The 20,041-nt window shown below is 39.8% G+C and overlaps 1 protein-coding gene across 48 annotated transcripts in view; it reads right to left on the bottom strand.

Annotated features, from left to right (window-relative positions):
- Positions 1 to 20,041, bottom strand: part of DTNB (dystrobrevin beta) — a 311,592-nt gene that overhangs the window by 252,286 nt on the left and 39,265 nt on the right. For all 48 annotated transcript variants that reach the window (XR_002516573.2, XR_001893946.3, XM_017947357.3 and 45 more), the window contains exons 3-4: positions 9,102 to 9,182; positions 557 to 770 (exon numbers count right to left, since the gene is read on the bottom strand). Coding sequence is in view for 45 of the 48 variants with exons in the window: in XM_017947357.3 (XP_017802846.1) it covers positions 557 to 770; positions 9,102 to 9,182 (295 nt within the window). In the remaining 3 variants the exon portion in view is untranslated. The remainder of the gene's footprint in view (positions 1 to 556; positions 771 to 9,101; positions 9,183 to 20,041) is intronic.

Genomic DNA, 20,041 nt, shown 5'->3' on the forward strand with positions numbered 1-20,041 from the left:
TTTTCCCAAACAATACATCTCAAACATTGTGATTCTCCACAATATTCCAGAGTTTAATATACGACATACTGTAGGACAGTAAGTCACTGTGAACCAGTTTCTAGAGGGGCTTACACTGAAAAATTTTCCTGTTTTTTGTTTGTTGTTGTTGTTGTTTTTAAGACGGAGTCTTACTCTGTCGCCCAGGCTGGAGTGCAGTGGCGCAATCTCAGCTTACTGCAACCTCTGCCTCCCAGGTTCAAGTGATTCTCCTGTCTCAGCCTCCTGAGTGGCTGGGACTATAGGCGTGTGCCACCATGCCCGGCTAATTTTTTGTATTTTTAGTAGAGACGGGGTTTCACCGTGTTGGCCAGAATGGTCTCCACCTCCTAATCTTGTGGTCCGCCCGCCTTGGCCTCCCAAAGTGCTGGAATTACACGCATGAGCCACCGCACCCAGCTGATAAATTCCCTTTTAACCGTGATTCTAAGTTGCCAGCCCTTAGCAAGGCAGTATGCAAGAAGAATGACTCAGAGACAGGTGTTCTTAAAATGAAGTAAGCATGTAAGGTACTAGCCTGTCATATGCAGCAATCATAAAGTTGAGGAGGAGGCTGATAGATTGTTCCACACTAATTTGGTGAGTAGAAGGAAGGCGCTTGTTCAACTGATAGTAGATGGAGGAGATGACAGTTTCAAGGCGGGACACACTGATCTCGGTGGTATGGTCCAGTGTATTAAGGCCATTGTCTCGGAAGGCTTCAATCATGTTCCAGATATCAACAAGATGAACTAAAAGACAAAGAAAATAAACTGTCAACAATGTTAAAGTGTGGTACTACCCTTCACAATAGGAATCTTAAATTTATCAACTGGTTCTTTTTTTTTTTTTTTTTTGAGACGGAGTCTCGCTCTATCGCCCAGGCTGGAGTGCAGTGGCCGGATCTCAGCTCACTGCAAGCTCCGCCTCCCGGGTTTACGCCATTCTCCTGCCTCAGCCTCCCGAGTAGCTGGGACTACAGGCGCCTGCCACCTCGCCCGGCTAGTTTTTTGTATTTTTTTAGTAGAGACGGGGTTTCACCGTGTTAGCCAGGATGGTCTCGATCTCCTGACCTTGTGATCCGCCCGTCTCGGCCTCCCAAAGTGCTGGGATTACAGGCTTGAGCCACCGCGCCCGGCCTCAACTAGTTCTTAAGTTTAAAGAGAAGAAACTCTTTAGCCAACAATGAAAAAACATTCTGTGGTCAAATAAAGAACATCAGTCCCAGACAACATCAAGGAGCCACCACAGTGGTATGGGAAGAACTATTTCCAGCCTTCACATTTAAATAGCTAGTATTTCACGCATCTGCAAATAGTGACCCACGCAATTCCTAACAAAGGATAATTTGAGAAGAAGATCAAGAACTACTCATAAGAACTTCTAGCCTTTTTGAAAATTTGCTGTATCACCTTGAGTCAGCTTTATTGTATTACTTTAGCCTAGCAACTAAAGCAACATTTTACAACTGAAACTTTACTCTATGACCTAAAGAGAGAGACAAATACAACTGCATTAAGTAAAATATTAATATGCTTTAGAGGCTACTCAGAGCTCTGAACAACTCATAGCTCAGCCAAAAATAAATTTATCTACTGCATATTTCCTCCATTATTTAAGAGGCTGACTTTCTTTTAAATTCAATTTCCAGTAATAAAGTAGGCGCGGTAGCTGGGTCTACACTCCTCTTGAAAACGACAAAAATTCCTAGATGGAACATAAAAACTTCTTAAGTGCACCAAAAAAGTAAACAATACTAAACTACACAGAAAAGAGACATTTCCTTGAAAGAAAAATGATTAAGAATGATGCCTGACTGACTTCAAGCAACAAGAGAAGCAGAAGACTGCAAAATAATTTTAATGTGCTGAAAAGAAATCAAAACCACCAACAAAATTCTATACCTAGTATAAAAAAACTTTCAAGAAAAAAGGTTCAATAAAGACATTTTCAAGTAAAGAAAACCTGAAAGTGTATGTTCCAACGCTGAAAAACTAGGGGAAGAACTGAAATTAGGAAAATACAACTATTCAATCCAAAAGAAGGCAAGAAACACAGAACAAGTAGCACAAAGAGCACAAGAAAAGATGGCTGATATGGATGCAAATGTATCAGTCAACTGCAGTAACTATAAACATACTAACATACCACTTACAAGACAAAGACTGACAAATTCACACTTTTTTAAATAATCAAATTATATGCTGTTTGCAAGGGATACGTATAAAACATAAGGACATAAAAAAGGTTAAATACAAATGGATGACAATTTCTAACTAAAACAAAGGTGATGTAACTTTGTTTGTAACAGGAAAAAAAGCGGGGGAGCTTGGAAAACCAAATGATCAACTCAACAGACATAGAAGTAGCATTTGGAAAAATCAAATACCCTTTCATAATAAAAACACAACTAAAACTAGAAGAAAACTTCCTCAACCTGATAAAGGGTATCTACAAGAAACCCCAATGCCAACATCATACTTAATCAGGGAAGACTGAAAGCTCTGCCCTTCAGATCAGGAACAAGACACTTAAAGTACAGGCAGCAAAAAAGAGATACATTGCATTTTATTTAAATTTTAAAAGTCTGTGTTTCAAAGGATACTATCAAGAAAGTGAAAAGGCAACCCCAAAGAATGGAAAAAAAATTTGTAAACCAAGCATCCATCAAGGGTCTAGGATCCAGACATATAAAAACTCTTACAATTCAACAATTAAAAAAAGACAACCCAATTTAAAAATGGGCAAATAATTTAAATAGACATTTATCCAAAGAAGATACACAAATAGCCAACAAGCACATGAAAAGATGCTCAACATCATTAGTCATTAGGGAAATGCAAGAGAAAACTACAATAACATACCACTTCACACCCTCTAGAATAGCTAGACTTTTTACTTAAATGGAAAACAAGTGTCAGTGAGGATGTAAAGAGGTTGAAACTCGTATAAACTGCTGGTGCAAATGTAAAATCATGCAGCTGCTTTGGAAAACAATTCAGGAGTTCCTTAAGAAGTTACACACAGTTCCCATATGACCCAGCAATTCTACCCCTACAGAATTGAAAACATATGTCTACACAAAAACTTGTACAAATGTTCATAGGCACATTACTCATAATAGCCAAAAGTGAAAACAAACCAAATGTCCATCAACATGGATAAATAAAATGTGGCATATGCATACAATGGCATATTATTTGATCATAAAAAGGGATGAAGTGGCCAGGCATGGTGGCTCCCGCCTGTAATCCCACTACTTTGGGAGGCCAAGACAGGTGGATCACTTGAGGTTGGGAGTTCAAAACCAGCCTGGCCAACATGGAGAAACTCCATCTCTACTAAAAATACAAAATTAGCCAGGTGTGGTGGCGCATGCCTATAATCCCAGCTACTCAGGAGGCTGAAGCAGGAAAATCACTTAAACCTGGGAGGCGGAGCTTGCAGTGAGCCGAGATCATGCCATTGCACTCCAGCCTGAGCAACAAAAGTGAAACTCCATCTCAAAAAAAAACAAAAAAAAAAAAAAAGGGGGGGGGGGTGAGGTACTGATATATTCTGCAATATGGATAAACCCTGAAAATATTATTCTAAGTAAAATATAACAGACAGTTAAGACCACATATTCTAAGATTATATTTATATGAAATGTCCACATAGGCAAATCCATTTTAAAAAAGTATATTAGTAGTTGCCAGAGCTGGGAGATGAAGGGAAAGTGGAGTGACTATTAATGGGTATGTGGTTTGTTTCTGGGGTGATGAAAATGTTCTAGAATTAGATAGTGATGATGGTTATACAACTTTGTGGATATACTAAAAATCAGTGAAAAGACTATACACTCTAAAAGGGTAAATTTTATAGTATATGAATTTTATATTTTTTTTAATGGTGGGACAAAACATATTGTTAAAGATAAAGAGAGTCACTGAATAATGAAAAAAGTTTTAATTCATAAGAAAGATATCAGCAGCTTGATGCAGTGGCTCATGTCTGTAATCCCACTCCTGGCTTAGCTTGAAGCCAGGAGTTCATGACCAGCCTGGAGAACATAGTGGAATCCCATCTCCACAAAAAAAATTTTTTTAATTAGCTAGGCATGGTGGCACACGCCTGTAGTCTTAGCTACTGGGGAGGCTACAGCGGAAGGATTGCCTAAGCCCAGGAGTTCAAGGCTGCAGTTAGCTATGACTGCATCACTGTACTTCAGCCTTAGTGACAAAGTGAGATCCTGTGGTCAAAAAAAAAAAAGAAAATAAAGAAAGATATAGGAACTTTACATGTATTTACATCTAATAGAATAGTCTCAAAATATATAAAACAAAAATAAACAGAACCTCCAAGGGACACAAAGGAATTCAGAAGCTTAGTGGGAGATATTAACTCACCTCTCTTAGTAAGTGATAGTGCAAATACCACTCAAAAAGTACAGATACAGACGATTACACTTCACAACTAACAAAGTAGGCATAATGAGCACTACACGAAGTACAGCCTCCACTGATGAGAGAATATGCTTTATTTTCAAGTATACAAAGATACATATAAAAATTGACCACATCCTTGGCTGGGCACAGTGGCTCACGCCTGTAATCCCAGCACTTTGGGAAGCCGAGGTGGGAGGATCACTTGAGATCAGGAGTTCAAGACGAGCCTGGCCAACATGGTGAAACCCCGTCTCTACTAAAAATACAAAAGTTAGACAGGTGTGGTGGCTCTTGCCTGTAATCCCAGCAACTCGGGAGGCTGAGGCAGGAGAATCACTTGAATCTGGGAAGCGAAGCACAGTAAGCCTAGATCTTGCCCCTGCACTCCAGCCTGGGCCACAGAACGAGACCCTGACTCAAAAAAAAAAAAAAAAAAAAAATTGACCATATCCTGAGCCATAAAGCAAATCTCAATAAATTTTAAAGGATTAAAATCCTATGAGTCATGCTCTCTGATCAAAATGAAATTAAGTTAGAAATCATAATCAAAAGACAACTTTTAAAGGAAACCTTATTTTTACAAATGAAGAAATACACTATCAGGAAACTTTCTTAATCTGATTAAGGTTGTCACAGTTTGAATATCTGTCCTCTGCAAAAATGATGTTGAAATGTAATTTAACCCCCAATGTGGCAGTATTGAGAGGTGGGCTTTAAGAGGTGATTGAATCATGAGGGCTCTGCCTTCATGAATGGATTAATCTATTCAAGGATTAATTGACTAATTAATTAATGAGTTATCATGGGAGTAGGACTGGTGGCTTTATAAAAACAGGAAGAGAGACCTGCACTAGCACACTCAGCCTCCTCACCATGAGATGGTGTGCATGACCTCCAGACTCTGCAGAGAGTCCCCAGTCGCAAGATGGTTTTCAACATATATGGCCCCTCAATCTTAGACCTCCCAGCCTCCACAACTATACAAAATAAATTCCTTCCTTTATAAATCATCCAGTTTCAGGTACTCTGTTATAAGCAACAGAAAACTGGCTAAGACAAATGTTATCTACAAAGGACTTGCCACAAACATATTACTTAATAGTAAAATGAAAGGTTTTGCTCCAATAATGGGAATGAGATAAGGAATGCTCATTGTCCTCATTTCTATTGTACTTGAGGCCAAATCGACATAAATATTCAGATAAAGAAATAATTAGTGTATTGGAAATGAGTAACTGAAACTGTCATTATTCAGAAATAAGAAAATCATGTACACAGAAATCAAAGATTCTACAGAAAAATTAATATGAGTCGAGAACAATTGCTAGAAATAAGATTAAGATCTAAAGATCACTGTATTTCTATACATCAGTAACATAACAATGAATTTTAAAATAATAGTATCATGTCACTGAAGACCTAGGAATAAATCCAATGAAAAGGCTGGGCGTGGTGGCTCACTCCTGTAATCCCAGCACTTTGGGAGGCCAAGGCAGGTGGATCACTTGAGGCCAGGAGTTCAAGACCAGCTTGGAAAACATGGCAAAACTGTCTCTACTAAAAATACAAAAATTAGCTGGGTATGGTGGTGGGCGCCTAGAGTCCCAGCTACTGGGGAGGGTGTGGCAGGAGAATCTCTTGAACCTAGGAGGCGGAGGTTGAAGTGAGCCAAGATCACGATACTGCACTCTAGCCTAAACGATAGAGCAACACTAATTCAAAAAATAAATAAATAAAAATTAAAAAAAAAAATCCAATGAAGGATGTGCAATATCTCTACAAAGAAATGAAAAACCTAAATAGCTCTAGGGATGAACATATCCCATGTTCATAGGAGGAAATCTCAACACTGGCAATACGTCAATTCTCCCCAACTTGATTTACAGATTCAATACAATCCCAATCAAAATCTCCGCAGGACCATACAGTAAAAGAGGAATTTTACTGTGTGTAAATTATACTTGAAAAAAGAAATGAAGAAAAAAAAACACAGGCGAGTTCTTTATTTTGTTGGTTTTAGTAGAAATTGGCAAGAAGTTCTAAAGTTTATATGAAAACAAATGTTAAAAAGACAAGACTGTCCCAGAGAATCTTAAAAAGAAAAACAGAGCAAAGTAGGAAGACTTGCTGTGCCTGACACCTAGATTTACTAAATTCTAATAGTGGTTACTGCTACAAGAAACAGTGTGGTATTAGAACAGTCTGGTATTGGTAGAAGGATAGACAAACAGACCAGGGGAACACTAGTGGGTCAAAAAGCAGATCTTCTCATATATGGACACTGCCAAGAATATTTCTTATACAGATTCATGAATATGTTCATATTCAATGAATGAATATGGGAAGACTCTTTAGCAGTAAAGAAAATTGTTTATTTTCTTCTGTTTACTGACCCTTTCAATAAAAAGTAAAGGAACAATTGAAAATACATATGGAAAAACTTGTACAGATTCATGAATATATTCATATTCAATGAATGAGTATGAGAAGACTCTTCAGCAGTGAAGATAATTGTTTATTTTCTTCTGTTTATTGACTGTTTATTGACCCTTTCAATAAAAAGTGAAGGAACAAGGCCGGGCGCGGTGGCTCACGCCTGTAATCCCAGCACTTTGGGAGGCCGAGGCGGGCAGATCACGAGGTCAGGAGATCGAGACCATCCTGGCTAACACGGTGAAACCCCGTCTCTACTAAAAATACAAAAAAAAATAGCCAGGCGTGGTGGTGGGCACCTGTAGTCCCAGCTACTCGGGTGGCTGAGGCAGGAGAATGGCGTGAACCCGGGAGGCGGAGCTTACAGTGAACGGGGATCGCACCACTGCACTCCAGCCTGGGCGACAGAGCGAGACTTTGTCTCAAAAAAAAAAAATAAATAAAAGAAGGAACAAGTGAACGTACATATGGAAAAAGCTGAAAGCTGACTATTACTTATCCCATACATTCTCAAAAATTTTTTCAGATCAACTCTAGAATCCTATGTGAAAGGTAACAAAATAAAACCTATTAAAAAAAAATAAAACCTTTAGAACAACGCCATCTTTTACTTTATATTACTAATGCCACTAGCCTACTCAGGCTCTCAACACTCCACACGTAGACTACTGTTTCCCAAGAATAATTATGGGAAGAATTATAAAATGAGTTGCTCTACGGCAGCGGTTTTCGAACTTTCTGACCGCAAGCACAGAAATATATTTAAATCATCACATACACACATACACACACAAACACATATATACATCTAGACATACAAATATATTTAAATCATCACAGAAATATATTTAAATCATCACATACACAAACACATACATACATCTAGTTATATTTTTTTTAAAAAGTTTTAGCCTTTAGAACACGTTTTAGCCTTACCACACAAGCTGCATTCTAATATTTTATTTTTCTTCCTTTTTTTCCTATTAAATGTTTTTAATTCTGGCTACAGCCCATCAAAATGATTTCAAGAAGCATTAATGGGTCACAACCCATAATGTAAAAAATAATACTCTGAGAAACCACTGAAGAAAGAAACATCACTTCAATCTAGGATGGCATGATAAATTCTTCAGAGAGAATTTTAAGTTAAGATTTGTGAGTAAGACTTAAAGTAGGGTAGAATTTTATTTTATTTTATTTTATTTCATTTTTTATATATATTTTTGAGACGGAGTCACTCTGTCACCCAGGCTAGAGTGCAGTGGTGTCATCTCAGCTCACTGCCAGCTCTGCCTCCCGGGTTCACGCCATTCTCCTGCCTCAGCCTCCGGAGTAGCTGGGACTACAGGCGCCCACCACCACGCCCAGCTATTTTTTGTATTTTTAGTAGAGACGGGGTTTCACTGTGTTAGCTAGGCTGGTCTCAATCTCCTGACCTCGTGATCCGCCCCCCTCGGCCTCCCAAAGTGCTGGGATTACAGGCGTGAGCCACTGTGCCCGGCCCAAAGTAGGGTAGAAGTTATCAGATGTAATGTAATTTGCCCAAGATTACTTGTTTATAATAAATGGCAAAACCAGGTCTAAAACCAAGGTTTTTCATTTCTAAGGTTAATATTCTTTCCATTGTATAAAACATTTTTTCCACTGATACACACAAACATGAGAAAAGTAAAATAATTCTGTCATGAGCTAGTTCTTCTTCGTGGAAATAAAGAGAAGAAAGATTACGTATATACACACAGACATACATATACATATACACAGACACACACTTTATTTTATAATCCACATGGTAGCAATTATTTATAGAAAAGGTTGATTCATGTTACATTAAGCTTAATCAAGAAAATCAATTCCAATTATACCTTTATCAAAAACATCGTTTTACTTTTCCTCCAGCAGCTGATAAACTGTATTAATTTTGTATAAAACATTTTGTATAAAGCATTTCCTTAATAAAAGTGACAGAGAAATCGATTCTCCCATTTAAAGAACATTAATACTACACCACCCTCAAAACTAGTTCCATGATTGTTTGTTAAACATTTTGAGGGACAAAGGAGTAAAATGACAAGTTCTTCCATTACAAAGCTTACATCCTGACAAATACTTTAGATAAAAAATAATTCAATTAGTATGACAATATAACTAAAAGATATTAAAGTCTTTTCTAATATTGAGAACTCTCTCCAGCTATCACAGAAATGAGTAGAAATGACTCACGGTTGCATCGTTTTTGTACAAATCGTAATTTGCAGGCTGTTCTGTAAGTTGATAGTCGTATGACATCAAAATTCTGAGCACCTGAAAAAAGGCAAACAGAAATGCTCAACTAGATTTACCACTTAGTTTCCAAACGCTAGGAAGTGACTCCATTCTACTGTATTGCCATAGTATACCAATCAGCTAGGACTTCTTCTGTTTAAAAACTTAGGGTCAATTAAAACAATGGAGGGAGAAAAGGACAGGAAACACATGCACCCCCAGCACGTGCCGGAACTCTGCTAGTCTTGCTCCTGATAGCCTGTCTGCTTATCAGAGAAAGCTCCAAGGAGAGGAACACTTACGAGGTGAGTGAGTGAACTACATGATTAGGAAAGGGGAGTAGGGTGGCATCATGAGAAAGACCCAAGCCTAGAGTCAGAAAAGCTGCATTTCTGTCCCAGCCTGACCAACCACAGAATACGACTGTGGTCATGCCCCTTGACTGTGGCCATGCGGTGTGCCTCTGCACGTAAGTGTCCTCACCTGGGAAATGAGGAAATGGACCGGCTGCCTGTAAGGTCCCCTTATGGGTCTGTGGCAGCCTGTGTTTTCCTTAAAAAAAAAAAAAAGTCACCCACAATAGTATTTCTAGAACAGTATTTTATGTGCTTCTAGTATGTTGTCCCTCTCCATCAAGATCTAGAGATTCTTTCCTTCCACGTGAATCTGACCAGGACACTGTGACTGCCTCGCTGCACAGAATGCGGCAGAAGTACAGTGCAGGTCTTCTGGAGACAGATGATAACAGACGGCATAGCTTGCTCTGCTCTTGCTCTCCCAGATGCTTGCGCTGGGAGCCCAGATGCCATACTGTGAGAAAGCCCAGACTGATGTGGAGAGGCCACAGTGAGAGGATCGTAGGAAGAACTCAGTCCACCAACCAAACCAGCATCGATTGCCAAACGCACAGGTGAGTGAGCCTTCAAATGATTCAAGCCCTGAGCCTTTTCTTCTGCTGAGACCTCAGGCATCATGAAGCAAAGTCAAGACATCAGCACTGAACGCTGTTCTGAGTCTAGACCCACAAAATGCATAAATAAAATTAATGATTGTTTGAGGGGTAAGCGATATATGGCCAGAGTAACTAGAACAAAGCCTAAAATTATACATGACTCTATAAATCACATTTTGTTCTCATTTTAATTGCTGCAAATGAAGTCTCCTTGAATTTTAAGGCCACTTTAGATAGGGTTGGCCCCCCCATGTGAGATTTATTTCACCTATCCTGCCTTTATAAAATCTGGCAGCAACTTTTGACTCAATAAGAGGAAAGAGAACTGGCGCAAATTATCTTGCATCAGTATTTACAGGTATCTCTCATTTGTTTTCATTACATGGTATGGGGGAGGGGGGTGGGGGGGTTAAAGGAAGGATTTTTCCAGGTTTTTGGTTTTTGTATACTGACCAAAAAGTGAAGGTTTATCTTAGCCTCACTTCAATCAACCTTCCTCTTGATGGCATGATTAAAATTATTTCCTCAGGTGATACCTGGTTCTCACAAAATATTTATCACTCTCTCTATATATATTATACAGTCCCACTTTCTCTTTTTAAATGTAAAGGCTTTATTAAAATATAATTCAAAGTCTAGATGCAGTAGCTCATGACTGTGATCTCAGTAGTTCAGGGGGCTGAGGCAGGAGGATCATTGGAGCCCAGCAGTTTAAAACCAGCCTTTTTTTTTTGAGAGACTCCATCTCTCCAGAAAAAAATTTTAGGCCAGACCCCATCTCTACAGAAAAAAAAATTTAGGCCAGGCTTGGTGGCTCATACCTGTAATCTCAACACTTTGAGAGGCTGAGGAGGGCAGATCACTTGAGGTCAGGAGTTCGAGACCAGCCTGGCCAACATGGCAAAACCCTGTCTCTGGTAAAAATACAAAAACTAGGCCGGGTGCAGTGGCTCACACCTGTAATCCCAGCACTTTGGGAGGCCAAGGCAGGTGGATCATGGGGTCAGGAGATTGAGACCACATGGTGAAACTGCATCTCTACTAAAATACAAAAAATTGACTGGGTGTGGTAGCGTGCATCTGTAGCCCCAGCTACTTGGGAGGCTGAGGCAGAGAAATCGCTTGAACCTGGGAGGCGGAGGTTGCAGTGAGCCAAGATCACGCCACACTGCACTCCAGCCTGGCGACAGAGCAAGACTCCGTCTCAAAAAAAAAAAAAAAAAATTAGCTGGGCATGGTGGCACCTTCCTGTAGTCCCAGCTACTTGGGAGGCTGAAGCAGGAGAATCACTTAAACCTAGAAGGCAGAGGGTTGCAGTGAGCTGAGACCGCACCACTGCACTGCACTCCAGCCTAGGCAACAGAGCAAGACTCAGCCTCAAAAATAATTTTTTTTTTTTAAATGAGCCAAGCAAGGTGGCACCCATGTGTAGTCCCAGCTGCTCTAGGGGCCGAGGGAAATGGACCACTTGAGCCCAAAAGTTCAAGGTTGTAGTGCGCCATGACTGTGCCACTGCACTCCAGTCTGGGCAACAGAGCAAGACTCTATCTATATATATATTACATATTATATATATTACATTATTATATATTTTTATATTATATAAATATGGTATTTATAATATAATTCACATTCCATACAACTCACCCATTTAAAGTGTGCAACTCAGTGTTTACTACACACACAGTTGTGTAATCATCACCACAATCAATTTAAAACATTTTCATCATCCCAAAAAGAAACCTCTTCCCCTCAGCAGACACTTTACCTACCATGCCCAGCTAATTTTTAATTTTTTTTTTTGTAGAGATGGGATCTCACTATGTTGCCCAGGATGCTCTTGAACTCCTGGGCTCAAGTCATCCTCCTGCCTCAACCTCCCAAAGTGCTGGGATTACTGGCTTGAGCCACTGCACCCAGCCCTGCCCACATTTTAATTGGGTTGTCTTTTTATTATTGAGTTGTAAATGTTCTTCACATACTCTAGATACAAGTCATTTGTGAGATACATGATTAACAAAATATTTTCTCCCATTCTGTGGGCTGTCACTTCTTGTTCTTAGTGGTGTCCACTGAAGCATAAATGTTTATCATTTTGATAAAGTCCCATTTATCTTTTTTTTTTGAGAGGGAGTCTCGCTCTTGTCGCCCAGGCTGGAGTGCAGTGGCATGATCTCAGCTCACTACAACCTGCGCCTCCCAGGTTCAAGCGATTCTCCTGCCTCAGCCTCCTGAGCAGCTGGGATTACAGGCACGTGCCACCACACCTGGCTAACTTTCGTACTTTTAGTAGGGACGGGATTTTGTCGTGTTGGCCAGGCTAGTCTCGAACTCGTGACCTCAGGTGATCCGCCTGCCTTGGCCTCCCAAAGCCTGCTGAGAGGCAGGCGTGAGCCACCATGCCTGGCCTATCTATTCTTTTTCTTTTGTCATTTGTGCTTTTGGTTTCAGGTCCAAGATGGCTTTGCCTAATTCAAAGTCAAGATGTATAGGTATGTTTTCTTCTAAGAGTTTTACAGTTTTAAATCTTACATTTAGGTCTAAAATCCATTTTGCGTTAATTTATAATATGGTGCGAGATAGGGGTCCAAATGCATTCCTTTGCATGTGAATATCCAGTTGTCCCAGCACCATTTGTTCAAAAGACTATTCTTTCCTGATTGAGTGATTCTGCCACCCTTGTCAAAAAATTAACTGACCAGATACATGGGTTTAATTCCAGACTTTCAATTCTATCTCGTTGATTGTGTGCCAGTGGCACACAATCTGAATCTGTAGCTTTGTAGTTAAGTTCTAAAATTAGAAAGTGAGTCCTCCAAGTTTGTTCGTCATTTTCAAGATTGTTTTGGGTATTCTGGGTCATTTGAATTTCCTTATGAATTTTAGGATCAGCCCATTCATTCAAAAAAGCCAGCTGGGATTTTTACGAGGACTGCATTGAGTCTGTAGGTCAATTTAGGGAATACTGCAATCTTATAAATAATATTAATAAGTCCTCCAATCCATCAACACAGAATGTCTTTTCATTTATTTAGGTCTTCCTTAATTTCTTTCAACAATGCTCTGTAATATTCAGAGTATAAATTTTACACTTCCTTTGTTAAATTTATTCAGTTCTGTTTTCTTTTACTATTTAGCTTCTTAATATATCGCTATCTCAACCTAAATTGGAACCATTAAATATTAATTAGTAAAAAACTAATGATTTAAAGAAAGAATGGTGACAAAGATTCAAGGGCATTCAATACATAACCTGTCATTACATTACCATGAGTAGTTTTAATGTCTAGATATTTATTTCTGTGAAATATTTTTATGGGAAATACTAAGAAAACAAATGTGAACAACTAGGAAAGGAAAGCTCCATCCCCAACAGATGAACAGAAAGGTTACTAATGATTGATCAGACTGCAAGGCAATTACTAGGTCATGTTTGCTCATGGAAAAGTAACTATAGGAAAAAGTCAGTGCACCTGGTGTAACTAACTGCCTCTCTTCAGACTCACTCTCCAGTGCAGTGACAGATTTGGGTACCGCAAAAGATGAAATACAGCAAATATCACAGAAGTCCAAAGATAACTGTAATACTTTGGGAAAATGTAAGCTCCATATGTTCCAGCCAAGTTTGCCAGAAATCTCTACACTGAAGTTTCAGGTACAGTCAAGAATCAAGGGTCGGCTGGGAGTGGTGGCTCACGCCTGTAATCCCAGCACTTTGGGAGGCTGAGGCGGGCGATCACAAGGTCAGGAGATCGAAACCATCCTGGCTAACACAGTGAAACCCCGTCTCTACTAAAAAATACAAAAAAATTAGCCCGGTGTGGTGGCGGGCGCCTGTAATCCCAGCTACTTGGGAGGCTGAGGCCAGAGAATGGCGTGAACTCAGGAGGCAGAGCTTGCAGTGAGCCAAGATCTCACCACTGCACTCCAGCCTGGGTGACAGAGCGAGACTCCGTTTCAAAAAAAAAATAATAATCAAGGGTCACTCTGCTTTCCTTTGCCATTGTTCCTTATGAACATACATCACCCTAAAGCCCAGTGGAAAAAAGATATAGAGATTAATAGGATGGCACACAATTCAGAAACTCTAGGGAGCCATGCCACAACAGTGTTTTAGAAATCTAATAGCACTGCAAATCCCAAAATAATGTGTAAATAGTTAGATACAAACAATAGCCTTAGAATCTTATTAAAATTGAGGGTGGGCGGAGCAAGATGGCCGAATAGGAACAGCTCCAGTCTCCAACTCCCAGCCTTGGCTGACTACAGAGAACCCGGTGATTTCATTTCCAGCTGAGCCTCTGCTGCTGACACCCAGGCAAACAGGGTCTGGGCCTCAAGCAATCTCCAACAGACCTACAGCTGAGGGTCCCTGACTGTTAGAAGGAAAACTATCAAACAGGAAGGACACCTCAAGAAACCCATCAGTGCGTCACCATCATCAAAGGGCAGAGGCAGATAAAACCACAAAGATGAGGGAAAAGCAGGGCAGAAAAGCTGGAAATTCAAAAATAAGAGCATCTCCCGGCAAGGGCGCCAGCTCACTCGCCAACAACGGATCAAAGCCTGAATGGGAGAATGACTTGTGAGATGAGAGAGAAGAGCTTCAGTCCATCAAAACCTCAGAGCTAAAGGAGAATTACGTGCAAGCAAAGAAACTAAAATCTTGAAAAAAAGTGGAAAAGGTGTGACTAGAGTAATTAATGCAGAGAAGGTCATAAGCGAAATGAAAGATGAAAACCATGACCTGAAATGCGGTGACAAATGCACAAGCTTCAGTAACCGACTCGATCAACTGGAAGAAAAGAGTATCAACAATTGAGGATCAAATGAATGAAATAGGCGAGAAGAAACCAAAAAGAAAAAGAAGAAAAAGAAATGAACAAAGCCTGCAAGAGTATGGGATTATGTAAAAGACCAAATCGTCTGATTGGGGTGCCCTGAAAGTGAAATGGAACAAAGTTGGAAAACACTCTTCAGGATATCATCCAGGAGAACTCCAACCTAGTGAGGGCGGGCCAACATTCAAATCAGGAAATACAGAGAGCATACAAAGATACTCCTCGAGGAAAACAACTCAAGACACATAATTGCCAGATTCACAAAGTTGAAATGAAGGAAAAAATCTTAGGGCAGCCAGAGAGAAAGGTCAGGTTACCCACAAGAGGCCATCAGACTAACAGAATCTCGGCAAACTCTACAAGCCAGAAGAGAGTGGGGCCAATATTAACATTCTTAAAGAAAAGAATTTTAAACCAGAATTTCATATCCAATAAACTAAGTTTCATAGTGAAGGAGAAATAAAATCCTTTACAGATAAGCAATGCTTAGAGATTTTGTCACCACTAGGCCTGCCGAGACCCTGAAGGAAGCACTAAACATGGGGGAAAGGAACAACGGTACCAGCCATTGCAAAAACATGCCAAATGTAAAGACCATCGAGGCTGGGAAGAAGCGGCATCAACTAGCGACAAATAACCAGTTAATATCATAATGGCAGGGATCAAGTTCACACATAACAATCTTAACCTTAGAATGTAAATGGACTAAATGCTCCAATTAAAAGGGCACAGACTGGCAAACTGGATAAAGAGTCAAGACACCTCAGTCTGCTGTATTCAGGAGACCCATCTCACATGCAGAGACACCCAGGCTCAAAATAAAGGGATGGAGGAAGATCTACCAAGCAAATGGAGAACAAAAAGCAGGGGTTGCAATGCCTAGTCTTCTGATAAAACAGACTTTAAACCATCAAAGATCAAAAGAGACAAAAGAAGGCCATTACATAATGGTAAAGGGATCAATTCAACAGGAAGAGGCTAACTATCCTAAATATATATATGCACCCAATACAGGAGCACCCAGATTCATAGAAAAGCAAGTCCTTAGAGACTTACAAGAGACTTAGACTCCCATACCATGTGTGGGAGACTTCCAACCTCCACTGTCAACATTAGACAGATCAGCGAGACAGAAGAAAGTTAACAAGGATATCCAGGAATTGAACTCATCTCTGCAACAAGCAGACCTAATAGACATCTATAGAACTCTCCACCCAAATCAACAGAATATACATTCTTCTCAGCACCACATCGTACTTACTCCAAAATTGACCACGTGGTGTTAGGTAAAGCACTCCCCTCAGCAAATGTACAAGAACAGAAATTAGCAAACTGTCTCTCAGACCACAGTGCAATCAAACTAGAACTCAGGACTAAGAAACTCAATCAAAACAGCTCAACTACATATGGAAACTGAACAACCTGCTCCTGAATGACTACTGGGTACATCAGAAATGAAGGCAGAAATAAAGATGTTCTTTAAGAGTAATGAGAACAAAATACAACATACCAGAATCTCTGGGATTTTATTTAAAGCAGTGTGTGAGGAAATTTATAGCACTAAATGCTTACAAGAGAAAACAGGAAAGATCTAAAATTGACACTCTAACATCATAATTAAAAAGAACTAGAAGCAGAGCAAACATTCGAAAGCTGAGCAGAGGCAAAAAGAAATAACTAGGATAGGGGCAGAACTGAAGGAGATAGAGAACTAAAAACCCTCAAAAATCAATGAAGATCCAGGGTTGGGTTTTTGAAAAGATCAACAAAATTGACAGACCACTAAGCAAGACAATACAGAGAAAAAGAAGAGAATCAAATGTATGAGATTAAAAATGATAAAGGGGATATCACCACTGACCTGGTATAGTGGGAATACTGTAGGCACTCTGGGAAGCTGACTGGAGGCTCTGGAGGAATGGTCCTGGACACTTACACTCTTCAGGGCTAGGCAGGAGGTGGTCCTGAATGAGATGACAGAATTTGAGGGCAAGTGACCAACTGCAGCAAAATTAGGGGCCAGGATGGTTGCCTTTGGTGCAGGAGGGCACAGGAGTTTGAGCATTCCTTCCTGAAACTATTCAATCAACAGAAAAGAGGAATCCTCCTAACTCATTTTATGAAGAGGCCAACATCATCCTGATACCAAAGCCTGGCAGAGACACAACAAAAGAGAGGTACTAGACCAATATCCCTGATGAACATCGATGCAAAATCCTCAATAAAATACTGGCAAACCCGGTTCAACAACTACATCAAAAGCTTATCCACCATGATCAAGTGGGCTTCATCCCTGGGATGCAAGGCTGGTTCAACATTCGCAAATCAATAAACATAATCCAGCATATAAACAGAACCAAAGACAAGAACACATGATTATCTCAATAGATGCAGAAAAGGCTTTGACAAAATTCAACTGGCCTTCATGCTAAAACTCTCAATAAATTTGGTATTATTGATGGGCATTACCTCAAAATAATAAGAGCTATTTATGACAAACCCACAGCCAATATCATACTGAATGGGCAAAACTGGAAAATTCCTTTGAAAACTGGCACAGACAGGGATGCCCTCTCTCACCACTCCTATTCAACATAGTGTTGGAAGTTCTGGCTAGGGCAATTAGGCGAGAAAGAAATCAAGGGTATTCAGTTGGGAAAGAAGAAATCAAGTGTCCCTCTTTACAGATGAAGCATGATTGTATATTTAGAAAACCCCATTGTCTCAGCCCAAAATCTCCTTAAGCTGATAAGCAACTTCAGCAAGTCTCAGGATACAAAGTGTGTGCAAAAATCCCACAAGCATTCTTATACACCAGTAACAGACAAACAGAGCCAAATCATGGTCGAACTTCCATTCTGGTGGCACAAAGGGAATAAAATACCTGAGATCAACACAAGAAGTATGTAAAGGACCTCTTCAAGGAGAACTACAAACCACTGCTCAGTGTGAAATAAAAGAGGACACAAACAATGGAAGAACATGTACCATGCTCATGGATAGGAAGATCAATATGTGAAATGGCCATACTGCCCAAGGTAATTTATAGATTCAATGCCATCCCCATCAAAATACCAATGAGTTTCTTCACAGAATTAGGAAAAACTGCTAAAGTTCATATGGAACCAAAAAGAGCCATCTCCAAGACGATCCTAAGTCAAAGGAGAACAAAGCTGGAGGCATCAGCTACCTGACTTCAAACTATACTACAGGCTACAGTACAACAAAACAGCGTGGTACTGGTGCACCAAAACAAGAGATATAGACCAATGGAACAGAACAGGAGTCCTCCAGAAATAATACCACACATCTACAATATCTGATCTTTGACAAACCTGAGAGGAAACAAGAAATGGGAAAGGATTCCCTATTTAATAAATGGTGCTGGGAAAATTGGCTAGCCATAGGTAGAAAGCTGAAACTGGATCCTTTCCTTACTCCTTATCTGAAAATTAATTCAAGATGGATTAGAGACTTAAGCGTTAGACTAATACCATAAAATCCTAGAGGAAAACCTAGGTATTTTCATTCAGGACATAGGCATGGGCAAAGGGCTTCATGTCTAAAACACCAAAAGCACTTGACAGCAAAGCCAAAATTGACAAATGGGATCTAATTAAGCTAAGAGCTTTGCGCAGCAAAGAAACACCATCAGGTGAACAACCTACAGATGGGAGAAATTTTGCGAAATCTACTCATCTGACAAAGGGCTAATATCAGAACAACAAAGAACTCAAACAAATTTACAAGAAAACAAACAACCCCATCAAAAGTATGGGCAAAGGATATGAACAGACATTTCTCAAAGAAGACATTCTTACAGCCAACAGACACATGAAAAAATGTTCATCATCACTGGCCATCAGAGAAATACAAATCAAAACCACAATGAGATACCATCTCACACCAGTTAGAATGGTGATCATTAAAAGTCAGGAAACAACAGGTGCTGGAGAGGATGTGGAGAAATAGGAACACTTTACACAATTGGTGGGATTGAAACTAGTTCAACCATTATGGAAAGGAAACAGTATGGCGATTCCTCAGAAGGATCTAGAACTAGATCTACCATATGACCCAACCATCCCATTACTGGGTATATACCCAAAGGGTTATAAATTATGCTGCTACAAGACACATGCACATGTATGTTTTATTGCAGCACTATTCCTAATAGCAAGGCCCCCGGAATCAACCAAATGTCCATCAGTGACAGATTGGATTAAGAAAATGTGGCACATATACACCATGGAATACTATGCAGCCATAAAAGGATGAGTTTGTGTCCTTTGTAGGGACATGGATGCAGCTGGAAACCATCATTCTTAGCAAACTATCACAGAACAGAAAACCAAACACGCATGTTCTCACTCCTTAGGTGGGAACTGAACAATGAGATCACTTGGACTCAGGAGAGACATCACACACGGGGCCTATCATGGGGAGGGAGGGAGAGGTTGCACTGGGAGTTATACCTGATGTAAATGACGAGTTGATGGGTGCAGCACACCAACATGGCACAAGTATACATATGTAAGAAACCTGCACGTTATGCACATGTACCCTACAACTTAAAGTATAATAATAATAAATAAATTTAAAAAAATAATAATAAATAAATAAATAAATAAGAGTGATAAAAAAAAAAGAATCTTATTAAAATTATATTGTGCCAATATTCTACTAAATCAGGTTCTAAAACCTCCCATATGTCTACCTTTTTCTGGAGCAATCATCTTTCCTCTTTTCTTAGAAGGAAAGTCCTCATCTAGTGCCTCAAAGGATAGCTTTTATTTTATTTTAAGGCTGATCTCAAACTCCTGAGCTCAAGTGATCCTCCGACTTCAGCATCCTGAGTAGCTGGGATTACAGGCATAAGCCGACCATGCCTGGCAACTACTCCTTGCAAAACTCCACAACTACTAAAATACTTCTTATTTGAGATATTGGCCCAAAGCTGATTCCCACTGACAGCTTCCTATATTTCGTGTAATTATGCTTTCATGAAAAAGGATACAGCTCTACTCTGTTAAAATGTTAAAGCAAACGCAACCTCAGATGAGATTTTAGTACACTGCAAATATTCCTTTGATTTCCAGACAAGG

This window comes from Papio anubis, chromosome 14, assembly GCF_008728515.1.
Source record: "Papio anubis isolate 15944 chromosome 14, Panubis1.0, whole genome shotgun sequence".
Taxonomy (NCBI): Eukaryota; Metazoa; Chordata; class Mammalia; order Primates; family Cercopithecidae; genus Papio; species Papio anubis.